At 44.4% G+C, this 20,282-nt stretch overlaps 1 protein-coding gene across 1 annotated transcript in view; it reads right to left on the bottom strand.

Annotated features, from left to right (window-relative positions):
* Positions 1-20,282, bottom strand: part of LOC143961063 (intercellular adhesion molecule 1-like) — an 88,442-nt gene that overhangs the window by 14,992 nt on the left and 53,168 nt on the right. Inside the window, exons 3-5 of the mRNA XM_077470204.1 lie at positions 15,790-16,104; positions 11,407-11,679; positions 5,572-5,844 (exon numbers count right to left, since the gene is read on the bottom strand). Of these exons, the coding sequence (XP_077326330.1) occupies positions 5,572-5,844; positions 11,407-11,679; positions 15,790-16,104 (861 nt within the window). The remainder of the gene's footprint in view (positions 1-5,571; positions 5,845-11,406; positions 11,680-15,789; positions 16,105-20,282) is intronic.

Genomic DNA, 20,282 nt, shown 5'->3' with positions numbered 1-20,282 from the left:
GCCGTCTTTAAGGCAGGGTAAAAGGGGCAGCTGCCCTGGGCCCTGTCATTGTTGTGGGGCCCAAATCAGCTGCCTCATATTTGCCAACTATCCCAGTTTACATTCCCTTGACGTTTTAGTCCTGTGCTGCTACTAATGCTGCCCATCTCTGCCCTATTGTTGTGTACAGATGACTCACCTGCAGACCTGTGTTTACATATAAATACTGGCATTCATATGTAAATAGCAGTCACATTCATATGTAAATAGATGAGGCCAGCGGCATTGATATGTAAATAAAGGCAGCATTCATTGGTATATCATGCCCCCCTGCAGTGAGGAGAAGATGTGCTGTAACCTATTGCAACCAGTGAGCAGTATTACTGTACAGCAATCTTTAGCAGCCAATCAACAAGCAGAAATGTGCTGTAACCTCTAGCAACTAATCAGTGAGCCTTAAGGAGTGCTGTAACCTCTAGCAACCAGTCAGTAAGCAGTAATGATATGCTGTAACCTCTGGCAAGCAATCGCTGCCTGATCTGATACAGTAAACTGATTTTAAGTCTTGCTGCTATTTATTGTATGTCTCAGAGAAGGTGGAGAGCGAAATTGCATGGGGGGGGGGGGGGGGGGGGGGCGGTCCAATCAATATTAAAGAGGGCCCTGATAAATCCTATAGATGTTCAACACAGTTGAGGGCAAGGATTTGTGCAGGTCATTTATATTCTTCCACACTAAACTTATCAAACCATCTGCCATAAGGTTTGAAGTGTAAAATTGTCCAAAATGTGCTGTAACGTTAACAGTATCATTTACTGGAAACACCCGAACCCAATAATTCGCGAACATGCTTTTGGTAATGAAGTTGGTGTAATGGTCAGGTGTCCACAAACTTTTGGCCATGAAGTTGGTGTGATGGTCAGGTATTTACAAACTATTGACGATATATATGATAAACTTTAATTTCTAAAGGTCCAAATTAGTTTATGCTACATAGTTACATGCAATATCATGTTATAGTTCTATACTGAGCTATACTTGTCTGATTAAAATTTATGGCATTACAGACTCTGAGATTGCTGGGCCAGGACCCATCTCTCGGTTCATTTTGATTGGTACCAATGCACCGCTACAAAGCACCTGTGATGGTGGCACCACAGCGCATTGTGTGCATTGGGGCACTTTGCATATTTTTCATGCAATAAGATAATAAGGTTGTAGACCATTCATTTTAAATGGACTGGCTAACACAGTGTTGCTGCAGTACACCTCAATGTATCAAATGTGCATTGTGGTGTACCCCCAACAGGCCATATTTTGGGAATTTCTCTAAAATAGCTGTCCAAAATACCACACCATTGACTCTGATTTAAAGCACCTGTGCAAGATAAAGGAAAACCTGCAAACATGGCCTGTTGGGGGTACCCGAGGACAGAGAATGAGAACCACTGGTGTAGTGCAATGTGGCTGTGAAAGAATGCTTTCAGTGATCTGCAGTGCACAGACGTCTGCCCAAAGTTTCATGTTCTGTGCAGAAGCTCCTGTAAGCTGAATAATTAAACTTTAGAATTGCGCACTTCAAGGGTCCAGAGCAGTGCCCTAGCACTGGGGCAAGATGAGCTGGAGATCAGGTATCTTTACATATTTCTGGTCTACAACCATCTGACCATGAACAAACTTCTTGATCCCCTTCACTCTGGATTTCGCCCCCTCAACACTCCAGGGCAACTGCTCTCCTTAAACTCACAAATGACCTACTAATGGCTAAAACCAACGGACACTATTCTGTACTGCTTCTCCTGGACCTCTCTGCTGCCTTTGACACAGTGGACCACCCCCCCCCCCTCCTCAAAAAACTCCACTCCTTTGGTCTCCGTGACTGTACTCTTCGCTGGTTCTCATCCTACCTATCCCACCGCTCCTTCAGTGTAACTTACAACTCTACTTCCTCCTCTCCTCTTCCTTTCTCCGTCGGGGTCCCACAAGGTTCTGTTCTTGGACCTCTCCTTTTCTCAATCTACACCAACTCCCTAGGTCAGTTGATTGCCTCCCATGGCTTTCAATATCATCTCTACGCTGATGACACCCAAATCTATCTTTCCACCCCCCAGCTCTCTCCATCTGTCTCCTCACACATTACCAACTTACTAGCAGACATATCAGCCTGGATGTCACATCACTTCATCAAACTCAACCTATCCAAAACCAAGCTCATGATATTTCCTCCCCCATCTATCAACTTGTCCCCCCACGCCAAGGTCCTAGGTGTAATCCTGGACTCCGAACTAACCTTTACACCTTTACACTACTTAAAATTACCGCCTCAACCTCCACAACATCTCAAAGATACGCCCCTTCCTAACCAATTTCACCACAAAGCTTCTAATCCACTCCCTGGTCATCTCTCGCCTCGACTACTGCAATTCCCTCCTTATTGGCTTACCACTAAATAGGCAAACCCCATTTCAGTCCATTATGAATGCTGCTGCTAGGCTCATTCACCTCACAAAATGCTCAGTGTCTGCTATACCCCTCTGCCAATCCATCCATTGGCTGCCACTCAGCCAATGAATTAAATTGAAGATACTAACAATAACTTACAAAGCCATCCACAACCTGGCTCCCAGCTACATCACTAACCTACTCTCAAAATACCAACCTAATCGTTCTCTTCACTCCTCCCAAGACCTCCTGCTCTCTAACTTCCTTGTCACCTATTCCCATGCTTGCCTTCAGTACTTCTCCAGAGCCTCTCCTATCCTCTGGAATGCTCTACCCCAATCTGTCTAACTTTCTACTACTTTGTCCACTTTCAGACATTCCCTGAAATCTCATCTCTTCAGAGAAGACTATCCGGCCCAAACCTAACAACTGTACATTTACTTTCTCCATCAGCACATCCCCAACAGTTATTACCTCTTGCATATCTTGACCTTCCCTCTTAGATTGTAAGCTCTAAGGAGCAGAGCCCTTTGATTCCTACTGTATTAAAGTGTATTGTATTTGTACGGTCTACCGTCAAGTTGTAAGGTGCTGTGTAAACTGTCGGTGCTATATAAATCCTGTATGATAAAGTAAAATTTCCCAATTCTAAATGTAGCATACTGGAGAGACATCAAATGTTTATTTGGAACCATTATTTCTCTTAAAGTGCAATTGTCACCACCCACATCATGTGGACAAAGAGGATATACTACACAAGTAGCATTAATCTGGTTGGTGATCAACAGCTCCAAAGATAGTGACTTAAATATAAACTTTAGTAGTTTTTTGGCCAATTTTACATTTGCTTAAATCAGTTACATAGTTAAGGCCCATATACACAATCTGACTTTTTGACAACAAACATGCAAATGAGCTGTTTTAAGGCAACATCCGACCGTGTGTACGCTCCATCAGACAAACTTTTTTGGTTTTCGTCGGACTTTTGTTGGCTGTGCGAACGGATAAACTTTCCAGCAACAAAAATGCGATGGAGCAAAGTCCGATCGTGTGTACAGAAAACCATAGGACCTTTGTACAAAGTACAAACACGCATGCTCAGAACCAATGCAAAAGATCAGACAATACAGAAGTTGACCAAAGGTGGCGGTAAAGAGCAGAACAACCACATGATTTGGTGAAAGTTGGCTGAAAAAGTCCTGCTGTGTGTATGCAATACAAGTTCATGGCTGATGCCCCTTTGTACAAAAATCCATGGGAAAGTTTGTACAAAGTCCGATCGTGTGTATGAGGCTTAAGTAAGGTTGAAGACACCAGTCCATCCGGTTCAACCTGAGTGAGTGTCTACAATTGTCCCTGTCCCTGTACATTGCACACTCACATCCGTCCCTACCCTCAAGGAGCCCACAGTCTTGGGCTGCAACTAACGATTATTTTCATAATCGATTAATCGGCCGATTATTTTTTCAATTAATCGATTAATAGGATAAAATCATAAAAAAAAAAAATGTAATATGCCATTTTTCCATTTATTTAAAAGTAATAATGAAAAAACTGAGTGTTACACTCAAACTGCAGAATAAAACACCAATGATGCGGTACTATTCCTCCATGCGACACACATGGGGCAGGGAGAATTACCCGCAAAGAAAGTATGGCGAATGTCAGATTCCCTGCTTTATTCATACAAGTATGTGTATATATAAAGAGAATAATAATAGACATATAAAATACCCCCCCCCCCCTCCTTTATTCCATAGAAAGTATACATTGAGGACAATATATATATATAAAAAAAGAAGAATTATAAATATTGTTTATATATAGAATATATGTGTAAAGGTAAAAAAAAAAAAAAATGAAAAAGGGGGACAATATACACACACACAGGTCCCCCCCCCAGTATAGATGACACATTCTTCCCGTCTCACATGGTGTCACTGGCCCACCTCCTCTCAGTGCTTCCCTCCCGCCCCTCCGGTGTCTGGAGTTCTCTCACCCCTGGTGTGGGGCAGAGTCTCAGTCCAGACCCGCCACACGTGACTCGTCCGACTCCTCTGAATGGCGCGAAGGGCACCCCAAAGCCGGGAGATGGATGCATGTGCAGAGCACACCCTCCAGTCACGGCAGCGCTGGAAAGCGGTCTGGCGAGGGCTTGCCGTGCCTGCGCTCTGCGGCGGGTCTATCGGAAGGCTGCTGGGTAGAGGGGGGAGGAGGAGCTGAAAGCAGTGCAGACGCATTGCTGGCGGGACGTCAGCTGGGTGCAGAATACAAGCAGACATAGCTGCATGCTCGCGGACGTGGCGCATGCGTAGGACACAGGAGGATACACAAAGCCGGGAGATGGATGCATGTGCAGAGCACACCCTCCAGTCACGGCAGCGCTGGAAAGCGGTCTGGCGAGGGCTTGCCGTGCCTGCGCTCTGCGGCGGGTCTATCGGAAGGCTGCTGGGTAGAGGGGGGAGGAGGAGCTGAAAGCAGTGCAGGCGCATTGCTGGCGGGACGTCAGCTGGGTGCAGAATACAAGCAGGCATAGCTGCATGCTCGCGGACGTGGCGCATGCGTAGGACATGCGTAGGACACAGGAGGATACACAGGATTCTTATGGACCGGCAGGGAAGAAGGTGCGGACCAACTAATCGATAATGAAAATCGTTGACAACGATTTTCATTATCGATTATTATCGATAATATCGATTAATCGTTTCAGCCCTACCACAATCCAAGGTCCCTATTCATATACTAGGGCCAATTTTGAACAGAAGCCAATTAACCTACCAGCATGTCTTTGGAGTGTGGAAGGAAACCGGAGTACCCGGAGGAAACCCACGCTTTACAAATAAAATAGGGTGCTCCTATATGTCTGCATGCTGGGCAAGCTAATAAGAAAGCCCAGTAGTAGATCTGCACTTATGGCTGCTGCTGAAGGGCCATATGAGAAGAAAGGGTTCCTTTGTGCTCCTTTGATTAAAGGAGAATGGCAGGATCAAGAAAGGTGTACAAAAGGAACAGAACACAAAATACATGGTACAGCATACACATAGCAAAAAAAAAACGAAATGTTGAAGTAACAAATTCTTTAAGAAACATTGATGAATATCGGTAGTGTTTTCTGCATTAAAAAACCTGATTATGTCACAAGACACTTACATTGCACGGTGAGGGTCTCTTCTTTTGTAAGTAGCTCTTTATTATTGTCCCGAATGAATATTTTACAGGTAACAGTAAGATTTGGTTTTCTTCTTGTTATGGTGATATTTTCAGCCAGGTCCGGGGATTCCTCCCTCTTGACTACTTTTCCATCCACACTTATGGACAGATCAAAGTTATCTGAATTACCCTGAATTAAATTACAGTCAGCGGTCACCATGTCACCCAGGTTTGCAACCTTACTGGACACTGTGAGGTTCACCATAGGAGGTTCTGCAAAAAAAAAAAAAAAAAAAAAAAAAAAAGTCTTATTTTTTTTATCTTTGCAAATTCCACCCAGATTACACACAATTTTACAAAACCATGTCCACATTTATTTTCAAAAACCTAAAAGGAATGTTAAATCTTTTAAGTAATGCATGTAAAACAGATCAACTTGATGTAGATAATATTATTATTTTTAGATTATTCTTATCCTAATCTATTAACCGCTTGCCAACTGCCTCACTTAGAAGTATTGAGGCAAAGTGATCAAGTATTGCATTCATGATCAAGCACTTCTGGCTAGGGGGCGTGCCTACCACCCCGACTGTGCTGTGATTAGTCACAGCACAAGTCAGTCGGAGTGCCTGCCAAGGATTGATCGCTGGCACCCGCTGTTTTGGCTCTGTTATTTATGGAAAGGGAGCTCTGTGTTGTAAACAACACAAAGCTCCAAATAGTGACAGGCGATCTTGCTGTTTTCTTTATTCCCTACAAAGCAGGCAAAAAAACAGCAAGATCGCTTAGTAAAAGCACCACCTAACACACATTACACATAGTTAGGCACATATTTAACCCCTTGATTGCCCCTAGATGTTAACACCTTCCCAGCCAGTGTCATTAGTACAATGACAGTGTATAGTATTGCCAGTGATCACTATTACTGCCACTATTGATGTCAGTCAGTGTATCCCCCAGCCAGTGTCAGTTAGTGTTAGATGGACGGCCACACTATCACAGTCCCACTATAAGTCGCTGATCATCGCCATCACTAGTATATAAAAAAATAAAAAATAAAGTATTTATACTAGACCCTATAACATTCATGCAGACCAATTAATACACACTAATTGGGTTTTTTTTTTTTTTTAACCAGACATGTAGCAGAATATATCTTGGTCTAAATTCATTAAGAAATTTGATTTTTTTTTATTGAATATGTTTTATAGCAGAAAATATAAAATATTGTTTCTTTCAAAATTTTCTTTTTTTTTTAAATTTATATCGCAAAAATAAAAAACCCCAGTGGTGATCAAATACAACCAAAAGAAATCTCTATTTGTGTGAAAGGAATTATATAAATGTAATTTGTGTACAATGTTGCATGACCGTGCAATTGCCAGTTAAAGTAGGGGGTAAAATCTTCCAGCGGTCAAGTTGTTAAAGTGAAAGTAAGGTCATTTATGAAATTATTTATTCAGTGTGTTCCCATAAGGGACCAGAGTTGTGCTTGCAATATTTTTTGGCAGCACACAGTAACGCATTACAGTGCAGTGCACATCCATCCTAAGGTACATTGGGGTTCCGTTTAAAATGAATGAATAACATAAAATCATACCAACACACTTAACCACATTCTGCCTATCAGTGTCCATCAATGCTGCCTATCAGTGCCCATTAGTGCTGCATATCAGTGCTGCCTATCAGTGCCCATCATTGATGCTTCTCAGTGCTCATAAAGGCTGCCCATCAGTGCCACCTATCAGAGCCCATTAGTGCTGCCTATCAGTTGCCATTAGCGCTGCGTATCAGTGCCACCTATCAGTGGACATTAGTGCTGCATATTAGTGCCTCCTCATCAGCGCACATCAGTGAAGGAGAAAAACTACTTATTTACAAAATTTTATAACAGAAACAATGAAAAAAACATAATTTTTTTTTTATTTGGTCTTTTTTCAATTGTTTAGCAAAAAATAAAAATAAAACCCCAGTGGTGATTAAAGTGGAGGGCCACCCTGAAAACAAAAAAATATTAAAAATTACAAAAAAGTCTAAAAAAAAAAAATGAAATTTTTTTTTTTTTTTACTTACCAGAAATGCCTGTTGCTAGGCACATAATCCTAATCTTCCTCTTCCTCCTCTGCGGAGTTCTTCTGTCTTCTCTCCTCGTCGCGGCGTCTTCTGGGCAATGGGTCGCGCTGTGTTCTGGGAACTGTGTGTTCCAGAACACAGCGCGTCCCATTCAGAAAGTGCTGCGGGACTCGCGCATGCGCAGTAGGAAACGGGCAGTGAAGCCATAAGGCTCCACTGCCTGTTTCCCTTAGAGGGAATGGCGGCGCCGGGACCCGAGAGCCGAGGGACGGGTCGGCCTCGGGCGGCCGACATCGCGGGCACCCTGGACAGGTAAGTGTGTTTATTAAGTCAGCAGCTGCAGTGTTTGAAGCTGCTGACTTTTTTTTTTTTTAAACGGCCCTCCTCTTTAAATACCACCAAAAGAAAGCGCTATCAGCCTCAAAACAATGATACAAATTTTGTTTGGGTACAGCATTGCATGCGCAATTTTCATTCAAAATGCAACAGTGCTGAAAGCTGGAAATTGGCCTGGGCAGGAATGGGGTAAAAGTGGCGGTATTGAAGTGGTTAATGTGCTTTGCTATGCTTCAACCGAATACACAGTGTGAACGGGCCCTTAGCCTGTTCGCATATTTTAACCACTTCAATACAGGGCACTTTCGCCCCCTTCCTTCCCAGCCCAATTTTCAGCTTTCATCACTCTAGCGCTTTCAGTGACAATTGTGCAGTCATGCTACACTGTACCCAAATTACATTTTTATCATTTTGTTCGCACAAATAGAGCTTTATTTTGGTGGTATTTATTCACGACTCAGTTTTTTAATTTTTGCGATATAAGCGCAAAAAAAGTGGAAATTTGGAAAAAAAACTATATTTTCTTTTTTCTATTTTAAAAGAAATCCAATAAAATCTAATTTTGTCATAAATTTAAGCCAAAATGTATTCTGCTACATGTTTTTGGTAAAAAAAAATCCGTTAAGTGTATAATAATTGGTTTGTGTGATCACGGACATATGTACGCAAATGATCATGTACATATGTGTGCAGATAATCATTGGGACATGTGATTTTAGTGGGACATATGTGGGGGACATGTTTTTATTATTAGGGACATGTGTTTTTATTATTTGGGGACATGTATGTTTTGGGGACATGTGTGGGGACATTGTGTTTATACTGTGTGGTGTGTTTACACTGTGTAGTGTGTTGTGTGTTTACATTAGACTGATGATCAGTGAGTAAAAAGCTGTAAAAACAGCTCATACTCACTGATCATCAGCCGGCTGCAGCGATCTGCTCTCCTCTCCTCAGCGATGACTTCTGTGTGAGGAGAGGAGGAGCCGATTGCCTAGCAACCGGCTGTTTGTTTACATCACATGACGGCCGTGATTGGACACGGCCGTCATGTGATCAGGAGGGCCAATCACAGAGCCCTCCTGCCAATCTGAGATGCGCCGTGTCCGGGTGACACAGGCACATCGGGATCGCGCCGCTGCGCGGGCACGCGCGCGCGCAATCCCGCTCCTTCTGATGGACGTTCCTGAACGTCCTATCAGAAGTAGATGGCTCCCACCCGGCCGTATATATGTGCATTGGCCGGGTGGGAAGTGGTTAAACAGTTACAGCAACAGCTTTTTTGAGGGGTTTCACATAAATAAAAGCTGATCATTGCATACACCAGAGGCGATTCAGTTCGCATTGTGCGCTATACAAGTATTTTATTCATTCATTCATTCACACCCCTGTCAATGGTAAATGGCTTGTTCCAATCATTTGAATTGCAATATCTGCAGGACAGTTTGCTCTGTTGTGACCTGGAAAGTGACGCCTATGACGTCACTTCTGGGTCTGTCTGTCCTGGCTAGCTAAAACAGGAAGTAATGTTTCACAATGTGATCTGCATTACAAAACATTCAGTGGAGCTCAGAGGAGGCATTCAGGGTTTTTTTAGACCCTGGATGTCTCCATAGGCGTGCGTACAAGGTGTGCTAGGTGTTCCCTAATCACCCTGTGCAGCACAGATTCCTCCTACTGCCCTGAAAAAAAAAACCAAAAACTTAACTGTGCCACCAGATTACACAAAGCTGGGATATTCTATTTACTCAACGCTCACAGTCACACACAGTCCCGCATCCTGGACTGGCTTATAGGATAGAAGTCACACGTCCTGGAATTGGACCAGTGTTCTGTCTATCATAGGAGCCAATCCAGGACTGTGTGTGAGTGCGAGCACAGAGTACACAGGAGATCCCTCTATGTAATCTGGCACTGATCAGGCTGCAATGTTGGGCAATGGCAAGGGTGCAGATGGGCACTGATCAGGTTGCATTAATGGGCATTGCTGCGGCTGCAGATGACCACTGATCAGGCTGCATTAATGGGCACTGCTGAGGCTGCAGATGGGTACTGATCAGGCTGCATTAATGGGCAAAGCCCATTAATGCAGCCTGATCAGTGCCCATCTGAAGCCTCGCCATTACCCATCATTGCAGCCTGATCAGTGGGCACCATGGGCACTAATCAGGCTGCATTGATGGGCAATGGCGAGGCTGCATTGATGGGCACTGATCAGGCTGCATTGATGGGCAATGGTGAGGCTGCATTGATGGGCAATGGTGAGGCTGCATTGATGGGCAATGGTGAGGCTGCATTGATGGGCAATGGTGAGGCTGCATTGATGGGCACTGACCCTTATTTTGCTTCAAAGTTCTTTATTTAAAATGTATGTTTTTCCCCTGAAACTTCCTTCTTAAAAGGTGTGTGTTATATGCCAGTCCATGTTATACACCAATAGATACAGTATTTTCCCCAAAATTTAGGAAGTTTGTTGCATTTGGTTTTCCTAAAATGCACTTTAGCATGTTTTTTACTTACATTTTGTGTTTCCTAGACCTTTACAGTAATAATATGTGTGACATAAAATTGGAACTACCACTATTTTATTCTCTAGGGCAGGCATGTTCAAAGTCCAGCCATGGGTCAATTGCGGCCCGGGTTCCATTTTAATACGGCACCACTGGTAATTTGGATATATATATATATCTTTTGTGTCTCACAACAAATCCCTGAGCACCGCTCAGGACTATACATACATCCGCGTTCTGGCCCTGTCAGGAGTGATCATGGATGCCCGGCAGATATTGCGGCCGCCGGGTAGAGGCATTGAGTCCTCAGTGACACAGTCGGCATGTTTGTGTGCCCTTTATACCCCTTAAACCGGCTGCCTTTAAAGCTACAGCGATTTGCGCCGAGGAGCCATTCTGCCGGCGGGCGGTTGGTAAGTGGTTAAAGCAGCGTTCCACCTAAAAGTGGAACTTCCACTTATCTGCTTCCTCCCCCCCTCCAGTGCCACATTTGGTACTTTTCAGGGGGGAGGGGGAATTGGCACCTGTTTTTGAGAGGTACCCTTCCCCACTTCCGGGAGACTATGCTGTCCCTCTGAAGTTCGGCCCCCCTCCTCCTTCCTCTGCCGCCGTTCCAGTTAGAAAGTGCAGCACGCTTCATGCATGAGCAGTAAAGAACCAGCTGTGAAGCCAAAAGGCTTCACTGCCGATTTCCCTTATGATGAATGTCGAATGCCAATCCGAAAATTGTCTGGGGTGGCGACATTGTGGGCTCCCTGGACAGGTAAGTGTCCATTTATTAAAAGACAGCAGCTACAGTATTAATTTTTTTCCCCCATGGCGGAATTAATACAAATTTAAAATTGTGTTTTTGTTTTTTTTAAGGAAGTGGAAAAGGATGACAATGTGTATACTATAGTGAGGAACATGTACTTACCATAAATATATATGTGCTTATTGCTCTGCTTGGAGGCATTGAACACTTGAGATACACAGACCAAATTATGCTGAGCTGCTGGTAGTTCATTGCTATCCAGATCGATTGAACCGAACACGTTCCCAGTGACACTGATATTAGGATAACCCTCAACAGACAACACTGTAATGATATCATCTGGAGGGAATGCCCGGGGCACCTCACAGCTGATTGTAGTCTTTGTCCCTTTTTCCACCCATGTCTCGGCTGTAATGCGGGGATCCTCCGGCAGAGCTGTCATCAGAAATAACACAGAAATATATTGTCACATGAATGGGCTTATTCAATAATGAACAGAAAAGAGGAAAGAAAGCGTGCAAAGAGCCTAACCCCCCCCCCCCCCCCAAACTACACTTCAAAAGACCGGAAAAACATCCTCCATACTGCAATTAACTGAAGCAAAATTATGTTGAATTCAACCTCTGTGACTTGTTGAAGAGTCAAACTGCCTGTGGATGGTGCCAAGTCAGTAGGTGACCATCAATCACCACTTTATTGTGTATTTTTAAGTGTTTTTATTCCATCTAGGATTATTGTCCCATAGCACATGGTTAATGTTCTTATATACACATGGTCTGTAATATGTGATTGACAAGTTCATTTATTGCTGCATTTATCATTTTATTGTGTCATGTTCTTTATTGGTTCAATAAAAAAATAACATTTCAACATTGACTCATCTTTAACCACTTAAGGACTAGCCTCGTTTTGGAATTTAGGGGTTTACATTTTTAAAACAGGTTCTTTTGCTAGAAAATTACTTAGACCCCAAAAACATTTTTTTTCTAACACCATAGAGAATAAAATGGCGGTCATTGAAATACTTTTTTTCACACCGTATTTGCGCAGCGGTCTTACAAGCGCCCTTTTTTTTGGAAAAAAATTACTTTTTTGAATAAAAAAATAAGACAACAGTAAAGTTAGCTCAATTTTTTTATATTGTGAAAGATAATGTTACGCTAAGTAAATTGATACCCAACATGTCACACTTCAAAATTGTGCCCACTCGTGGAATGGCGTCAAACTTTTACCTTCAAAAATATTTATAGGCGACGTTTTAAAAATTCTACAGGTTGCATGTTTTGCGTTCCAGAGGAGGTCTAGGGCTAAAATTATTGTGCTCGTTTCTACCGATCGCAGCGATACCTCACATGTGTGGTTTGACCACCGTTTTCATATGCGGGCTCTACTCACGTATGCGTTCACTTCTGCGCGTGAGCTCATCGGGACAGATCGCTTTAAAAAAATTCTTATTTATTTTACTTAATTTTATTAATTTTTTCACTGTTTAGAAAAAAAAAAAAAAATCTGGATCACTTTTATTCCTATTACAAGGAATCTAAACATCCCTTTTAATAGAAAAAAGCCTGGCAGGTCCTCTTAAATATGAGATGTGGGGGTCAAAAGTCCTCAGATCTCATATTTGGACTAAAATGCAATAAAAAAAATAATTGTTATTTGAAAAAAATGACATTGAAAAAATGTGCCTTTAAGAGGTATGGGTGGAAGTGACGTTTTGACATTGCTTCTACCCTGCTATGGTATGGAGACGGGTGGGGGCCATCTTAGCCTCACTCGTCTCCATACCCAGACACCAAGAGGACCCGATCGCCTCTGCCACTGCTGACGGCTCCGGTAAGTGGCGGAGGGCGTGGGTGAGAGGCGGGAGGGTGGTGGCACCTCTCCCGCCTCCGATAACGGTGATCTTGCAGCGAATCTGCCGCAGAGATCACCATTATCGTAAACACGACCAGCTTCTAAAAAGACGGATATCTCGGATGTGGCAGCAGCTGCTGCCGTTACCGAGATATCCCTCTTCAAAGTGCCGACGTATATGTACAGGAGGCGGTTGGCAAGCCCCATGCACACTATCAGATTTTCTGTGGATTTTTGTCTTCAGATTTACCAAAACCATGTAGTGCAAGGGCCTATACATGTGTATGCCCGCCCAAGCGTATGACTTTCTTTTCTACGCTGCTATAGGCTCTAGCCCCAGATCTTTTGTAGACCTAGCAACGCCCCTGCTTTCCATGTATGCATGTTTTTTCTGGCAACATGCTGGAGTATCCATTGGAGAGTAGCCTTGTCTGTTGCGAGCAGCCTAACCTGATCCAGTGAGCTATTTAACCACTTCCCCGGGTTAACATAATATCGGAGCCCCATGACGACGTCAAATCTGTGACAAAATTCGCCGGGCAGAGCGACGTGCTGACGTCACTGCGCGCTACATCTTCGTATCTAAGCACGGGCGCGTGTTCTGTAGCCGGCCACAATTCTGTTCTTTTTATATTTATACGATTGTTATTTTGTTGTTACGTTTTTTTAATAAAAGTGCCCTACGGGTTTTACCTATGTTTGCTCCACCTTCCCTTCTTTTGAGCAAACGACGATTTACCCCTCGCCATACCACATGGTATCAGTTGAGAGCTGATTAAGCGGAGCCAGGTGACCTTGCCAGAGGATCTCACCGATCGGATCGTCCAGACGATTGGACTGTGTGTGGAGACCCCTTCAAGGAGAAAGGCCCCGGCCGTGTTAAGGCCACATGCGCTTGAAATTCTCACAGCTGGTAAGCGTGCATTGCATCTGGTGGTGGGATTTTTTCAATACAAATCACCTTATTGTGAAAATTTCTTCAGCACAAGTCACTTTATTGAGGAAAATATCCCAGTCGTCATTCAAAACTTTTTATGGACTGTGGACAGATTTCCATATACGTTTTCTTTTCCGTATCTGAATTCGTGTTTTCTATAAGAATTTTCTCATAGGAATTTTTTGCTTTTGGAGTTTTTTGAGACATTTATATCTAACATATCTATATGAAGTTCACGATTATTCACGTAAATAAATTTTTTAGGAGATTCACTTATTATTTATATCTTTATGTACTGTTATTTATAATTTCTTTCATGGGATTTAAGATTTATTTATTTGGGTTAATTTGAATTATTTTTATTATTTCGTATAAGCGCAACCTTTTTGGAATTTTATGGTTAATGGTGTATATCTCACGTGGTGTTGCTTCCATAGTAGGTGAATTCTCAGTCCAGCGCAGAAATCTTTCCATTACAATGTCTGAATGATGCCTGCAGCTTCAAGGATCATCCAGATATCTTTATTTTCAGCAGGTGATTTCCCTGCAATGTAAAAGTCATCATAGTGGCTGTTTAATCGCTAGGTTGCTTTTAGAGGCAGTGGGAGAGGAAATCCCCCCCAGCACCCTCCGACGCTCCTCAAGAGCTCCTCCGGGCTCATCGGTGTGATCGGGGATTTGCTGCGCAAATACCGTGTGACAAAACAGGACAGGACAGTGCTTATCAGTACAGTACCCCAGTACTCTGAACTCGACCCCAGTTCTCTGTATTGTGTTGGATGAACAGTGACTGCATCTAATCAGATGCAGTCACTGTTCAGATATTCAGACAGCCGTGGGTGCCAGTTATCATAATACAATAGATGTCAGGATGGCGCTAGCGTAGATGAAGGAATCTATTACATTTCCCTCATTCAGCACCTAGCTAACCATAGCCTGGCTTGGGAAGGCATATCAATGAGCAAGCAAATTTTTACCAACTTTTTTAGACATGGACTTCCCTATCTTTGGTATCACTGATCCACGTGTTCTTTATCATCTCAGCCACAGCCTATTTGCAGGCTAAATGATGCACATTGGAAACATACAAAAAAGTTGAAAGCAGGGGCAGACTGACAACTCATGGAGCCCCCGGGCAATAGGAGATTATGGGGACCCCAGGCAATCAGAGATTATGGGGCCACACAGTATACACAAACACACACACAGTGTACTATCACACAGTATACACATACATGTATACACAGACATGTTTCTATTGGCTGAGAAGGTACTGGAGAGGTGGGGCAGCTATAATCTCTGGATTTTTAGACCAAAAGGATGTCGGGACATTTCAGAGATAGAAGTAAATAAAACCCAGATTTTTACATACTGTCCCTGGTTTTACTGAGGCTGGTAACCCTGATGGTGCCTCCTAGTGGCCTGGGGCCCTCGGGCAGTGCCCGAGTGGCCAAATGGTCAGTCCGCCCCTGGTTGAAAGATAATGCTGAAAAGGTAAATTGGTGTGATAAGTGGGGATATGATTAGTTTAACATCACTCCACAAAAATACTCAAAAACCTGTCCACGTTGCCTGTATCCATTACATAGAATGTATTTTTCTCCAAAAATACGGGTACTTTTTTAGTTTTTTTTTATAATTGTGCTTTAATAACATTGTCATGATTAAATAAGCAGGCATTTATAGGCAGAGCAAAGAGATTTCAGAAAACTATTATAGAATGTGTAGAGTATATAGAGGATCTGACTTACCATATGTCCTGACAGTGACAGGAGATGTATGCACAGTGGTATTGGTGACGTTTGGAAGATTTAACGTGACTTGGCAGGCAAAGTCCTGCAGGTTGTTACTACGTGTTGCGTTAAACTTAAATGTTTCCGTCAGGTTTTTTGGGCCTCTTCCGGAGTCCTCTTCATATGTTCTCCTGAAAATTGTTTCTTCTCCCCTGGTCACTGATAAAACGACATATTGGACAGGAGCCACATCATACACTGAGCACGTGACTTCATGTTCTTTGTCCTCCTCCAGTTCCTCCTTCAGGTCTATGTCCAATTTAGATGGTAGAACTGTAATTACACAAAATTTAACCCTTTCAGTACAGGGCACTTATACACCTTCCTATCCAGGACAATTGTGAGCTTTCAGTGCTGTCGTGCTTTGAATGACAATTGCGCGGTCATGCTACACTGTACCCAAGCTTTCTTTTGGTGGTATTTGATCACCTCTGTGTTTATTTTTTTCTAAATAAATAAAAAAGACCGAAAATTTAGCTTTTGTTTCTGTTATAAAATTTTGTAAATAAGTACGTTTTCTCTTTCACTGATGGGCACTGATACGGCGGCACTGATGAGGTGACACCAATGAGTGGGCGCGACGGGCACCGACGATGGGCACTGATGGGCACTGGTAGGCAGCACTGATGGGTGGCACTGATATGCAGCACTGATGGGCATTGATAAACCGCACTGGTGGGCACTCATGGGGGCACAAGTGGGCAATGGTGGGCACTGATAGGCAGTGTTGGTCATCTTACTTTAAAAAAGTAATTCGTTAAGTTACAAATTACTTCCCCCAAAAAGTAATTGCAGTAGTAACTCGGTTACTACATTGGAAAAGTAATTAGTTACTCAGCAAAGTAACTGACTTTTTTTTAATATTCTATAGACGGGACTAGCGAAGGAAGTGAATGTCGCCACCTCCATCGGTGAGATTGAGATCGCCTGGTATGGATTTAAAGGGGAACCCCTACGTCGAAAAAACGGCGTGGGGTTCCCCCCAAAGTTCTTAGCAGACCCTTATCCGAGCACGCAGCCGCTCAGGAAAGGGGGTGGGGACGAGCGAGCACCCCCCCTCCTGAACCGTACCAGGCCGCGTGCCCTCAAAATGGGGGGGGGGTTCTTTCCCCCGGGACTGTGACATCATAAGGGACGGGGGTCACCATGTGACATCACCCGATGACCCTGCCTCTTATGCCTATATAAGTCACTGCACAACGCGTCTCTGCCATTACGGCTGGAGGGAGCGTTGTGTCAACATCGGAAGGAAGGAGAACAAGAAGAACAAGAAGAAGGCAGCGACAAGCAACAAGACCGGGCTAACGCTAGTAAAAGAGCTGTAAGAAGATAGCGGAGGCCCGGCAGAAGAAGCGAAGAGCGGGACAAGACCCCCGAAGTCAGAAGACGACCCCCGAAGTCGGAAGAAGACCCTGGTGGCGACAAAGGAGAAAGCCGGGCTCCTCCGCTAGTAAAAGAGCTAGCGGTAAAAGAGCAGATGATAGCAAAGGAACCTGGCGAAAAGACCCCCAAAGTCGGAAGAGGACCCCCGGAGCTGTCTAATAAAGTACTTTAAAAACCTGTGTTGTGTTTTTTTACTAGCACTTTTTTCCCCAGGTGAATGGGTAGGGGTATGATGTACCCCATACTCATTCACATAGGGTAGGGGGCCTGAATCTGGGGGCCCCCTTATTAAAGGGGGCTCCCGGATTCTGATAAGCCCCCCGCCTGCAGACCCCGACAACCAATGGCCAGGGTTGTTGGGAAGGGGCCCTTGTCCTCATCAACATGGGGACAAGGTGCTTTGGGGTGGGGGAGCGCAGGGCCCCCCTTCCCCAAAGCACCCCCCATGTTGAGGGCACGCAGCCTGGTACAGTTCAGGAGGGGGGGGTGCTCGCTCGTCCCCACCTCCTTTTCTGACCGTTATTTCGGCGTAGGGGTTCCCCTTTAAATCCATACCAGGCGATGGGGCTCGCGAGGTGTCAATCTCACTGATGGAGGCAGTGGTATTCACTTCATTAGCTAGTCCCATCTACCTGGTCCTGGGCTGTAGATGTAATTGCGGTAACGCCACCCAAGTAATGTTAACGGCGTTACCACGAGGGGAAGAGTAATCAGTTAGATTACTTGTTACCCTCTAAAGTAACTGCGTTAAGTAACTCAGTTTATGTGTAGGCCTTTTGTGTACATAGAAAAAGTCATAGATGTTTAAGTTCAGATCACGCTAAATAGGGTCAAACATAAAAGTGTTGCATTTATAATTTTGCTCAGTGTATATATACTGTATGTGTGTATGTGTATATATATATATATATTGTAGACATGTCACTGGAGAAGTGGTTGAGGGGGTGTACATCTCACCTAGGTTGCTACACAGTGTGAGATGGTAAGTCCAGGATGGATCAGTTTCTCAGCAGCAATATGCTGCTGAGTTGTTATTTAATCTTGCCGGGCCTGGGTTTATATGGAATGGCAGGTAGGTTTGGTAGAGGGACCTGTCATTCCACACCCCCCATCCCTCGATCCAGTTCTGGGTTTGGATCAGGTGAGCTTTGATCCTAATTAGCCTGGGAAGGTAAAGGCTCTGCGGGGCCTGCAGGTGTTCGCTCTCAGCCAGGGAAATGAACAGTCTGTGTGTTGGAGGAAGCTGCAAGCACAGCCACTGCTGGAGCTAAAACCCACCCTGCGATATCCAGGCGAAAGACGCTGTGTTTATAAGTGTCAGATAGGTGAGAAGAACCTGTTAGTAAGCGCCCAGCCGGGCTAGGTTGTTTTTTTTTGTTATTATTTTGTTCCTGTTATACACAAGAAGCACGGTGTTGCTGTATATTTTGTTTGTTGGACTGTTTGTACCACGAATAAACGCCAAGGTCTGCTTTATAAATTCCAAGTCTGCTGTGAACTGTGTCCAAACTCACCCTACCCCGGGAAGATCCCTTACAATTGGTGGAGAATGCGGGCAACACGGTTGCTAGGGGCAACGGTGTGGACAGACTTGGCTACAGCTGCTTATGTCCTGGGTGAAAGCTGCAACTACACTCCAAGAACAGTCCAGCAACATGGAGGAGATGCTGAAGCAGTTTATGCAAGTGAGTTTGCAACAACAGCAGGCTCAGACAGAGGCCAATAGACGACATGAACAGTCCATGGCTGCACAACAGCAGATGCATAAGGAAGAGTTGCAAGCTTTGCGCCAAAGCCAACAACAACTTATCGAGCACCTGATAGTAAATCGAGAGGCGCCTGTGGTTGCTAATCCACCCACAGTGATGGGAGCCGCTCCAGAGATTTTTTTTGGGAGAAGGACTGTGCAGAAAGCGCTGCAAAAGATGACTGCTGAGGACGATGTTGAGGCCTATCTAACAGTATTTGAGCGCGTGGCTGAGCGAGAGAAGTTACCAGCCGCTGAGTGGGCAGAGGTAATTGCGCCCTATTTAACAGGTGAACCTCAAAAGGCCTACTATGACCTCAGTGAGCAAGAGGTTAAGGACTATACTCGGCTAAAAGAGGAGGTACTTGCCCGACTAGGAGTTACTACTGCAGTCCGTGCCCGGAGGGTACGCAACTGGAGCTACAGTCTGGACAAATCAGCGAGGTCCCAGATGTATGACCTAATCCATTTGGCAAGAAAGTGGTTGGAGCCAGACACTTCTACTCCTGCACAAATCCTAGAGAAGGTCGTGATGGATCGCTACCTCCGAGCGCTTCCTACTGACCTGCAACGCTGGGTGGGACAAGGTGATCCTAAGAATGCAAACGAACTTGTCAACCTTGTGGAGAGGTTCCAGGCGACTGAGGACTACCTCCGTGATGTTCCTGCAGCATCTTCACCTCCCCGGAGCGCCAGATCTGTGCCGTCAGCTGGTAAGAGACTTCCATCTATTGGGGGAGTGTGGAGGGGTGCTGATGGAGGGAAAAGGGCTCAAGTGGTGTCTCAGGGACAAAAGACTGGTGATGGTCCCGGGTGGCTAAGGGGCTCTGAAAAGGACTCCTTGCCAAAGAGACCAGGCCCTATCCAGTGTTGGAGATGCCATGAGGCGGGACACGTGTCTGCCCATTGCCCTCTTACCACTGAACCCATGGAGTGTGACGCTAGCCGGCGTCAGTCGCTGTTTGCGGAACCATCTTGTGCTGCAGTTCCTGGACTAGAGACTGAACCGCAAATCTGCAATATTACCATCAATGACCTTCCCGTTGAGGCGTTAATGGACTCGGGAAGCCTCGTAACCTTGGTGCATGCTAGCCTGGTGGCTGGGGACTTAGAGTCTAAAAAGCATATGAGTGTTGTGTGCATACATGGTGATACAAAAGTGTACCCTATAGTGCTGGCTAAAGTCGGGACTGAACAAGGCACCGTACAATATGAAGTGGGTGTGGTGAAAAACCTCATGCATAATGTAATATTGGGGCGCGATTTTCCATTATTCTGGGCTCTCTGGGAAAAAAGGAAAATCCCCAAAAGGAGTGGGGAT

This window comes from Lithobates pipiens, unplaced genomic scaffold, assembly GCF_037356315.1.
Source record: "Lithobates pipiens isolate NorthernLeopardFrog02 unplaced genomic scaffold, aLitPip1_a1.2 Scaffold_8, whole genome shotgun sequence".
Classification (NCBI taxonomy): domain Eukaryota; kingdom Metazoa; phylum Chordata; class Amphibia; order Anura; family Ranidae; genus Lithobates; species Lithobates pipiens.
Note: the sequence above shows the minus strand (reverse complement) of the source record. Positions and strands in the feature narration are given on the sequence as shown.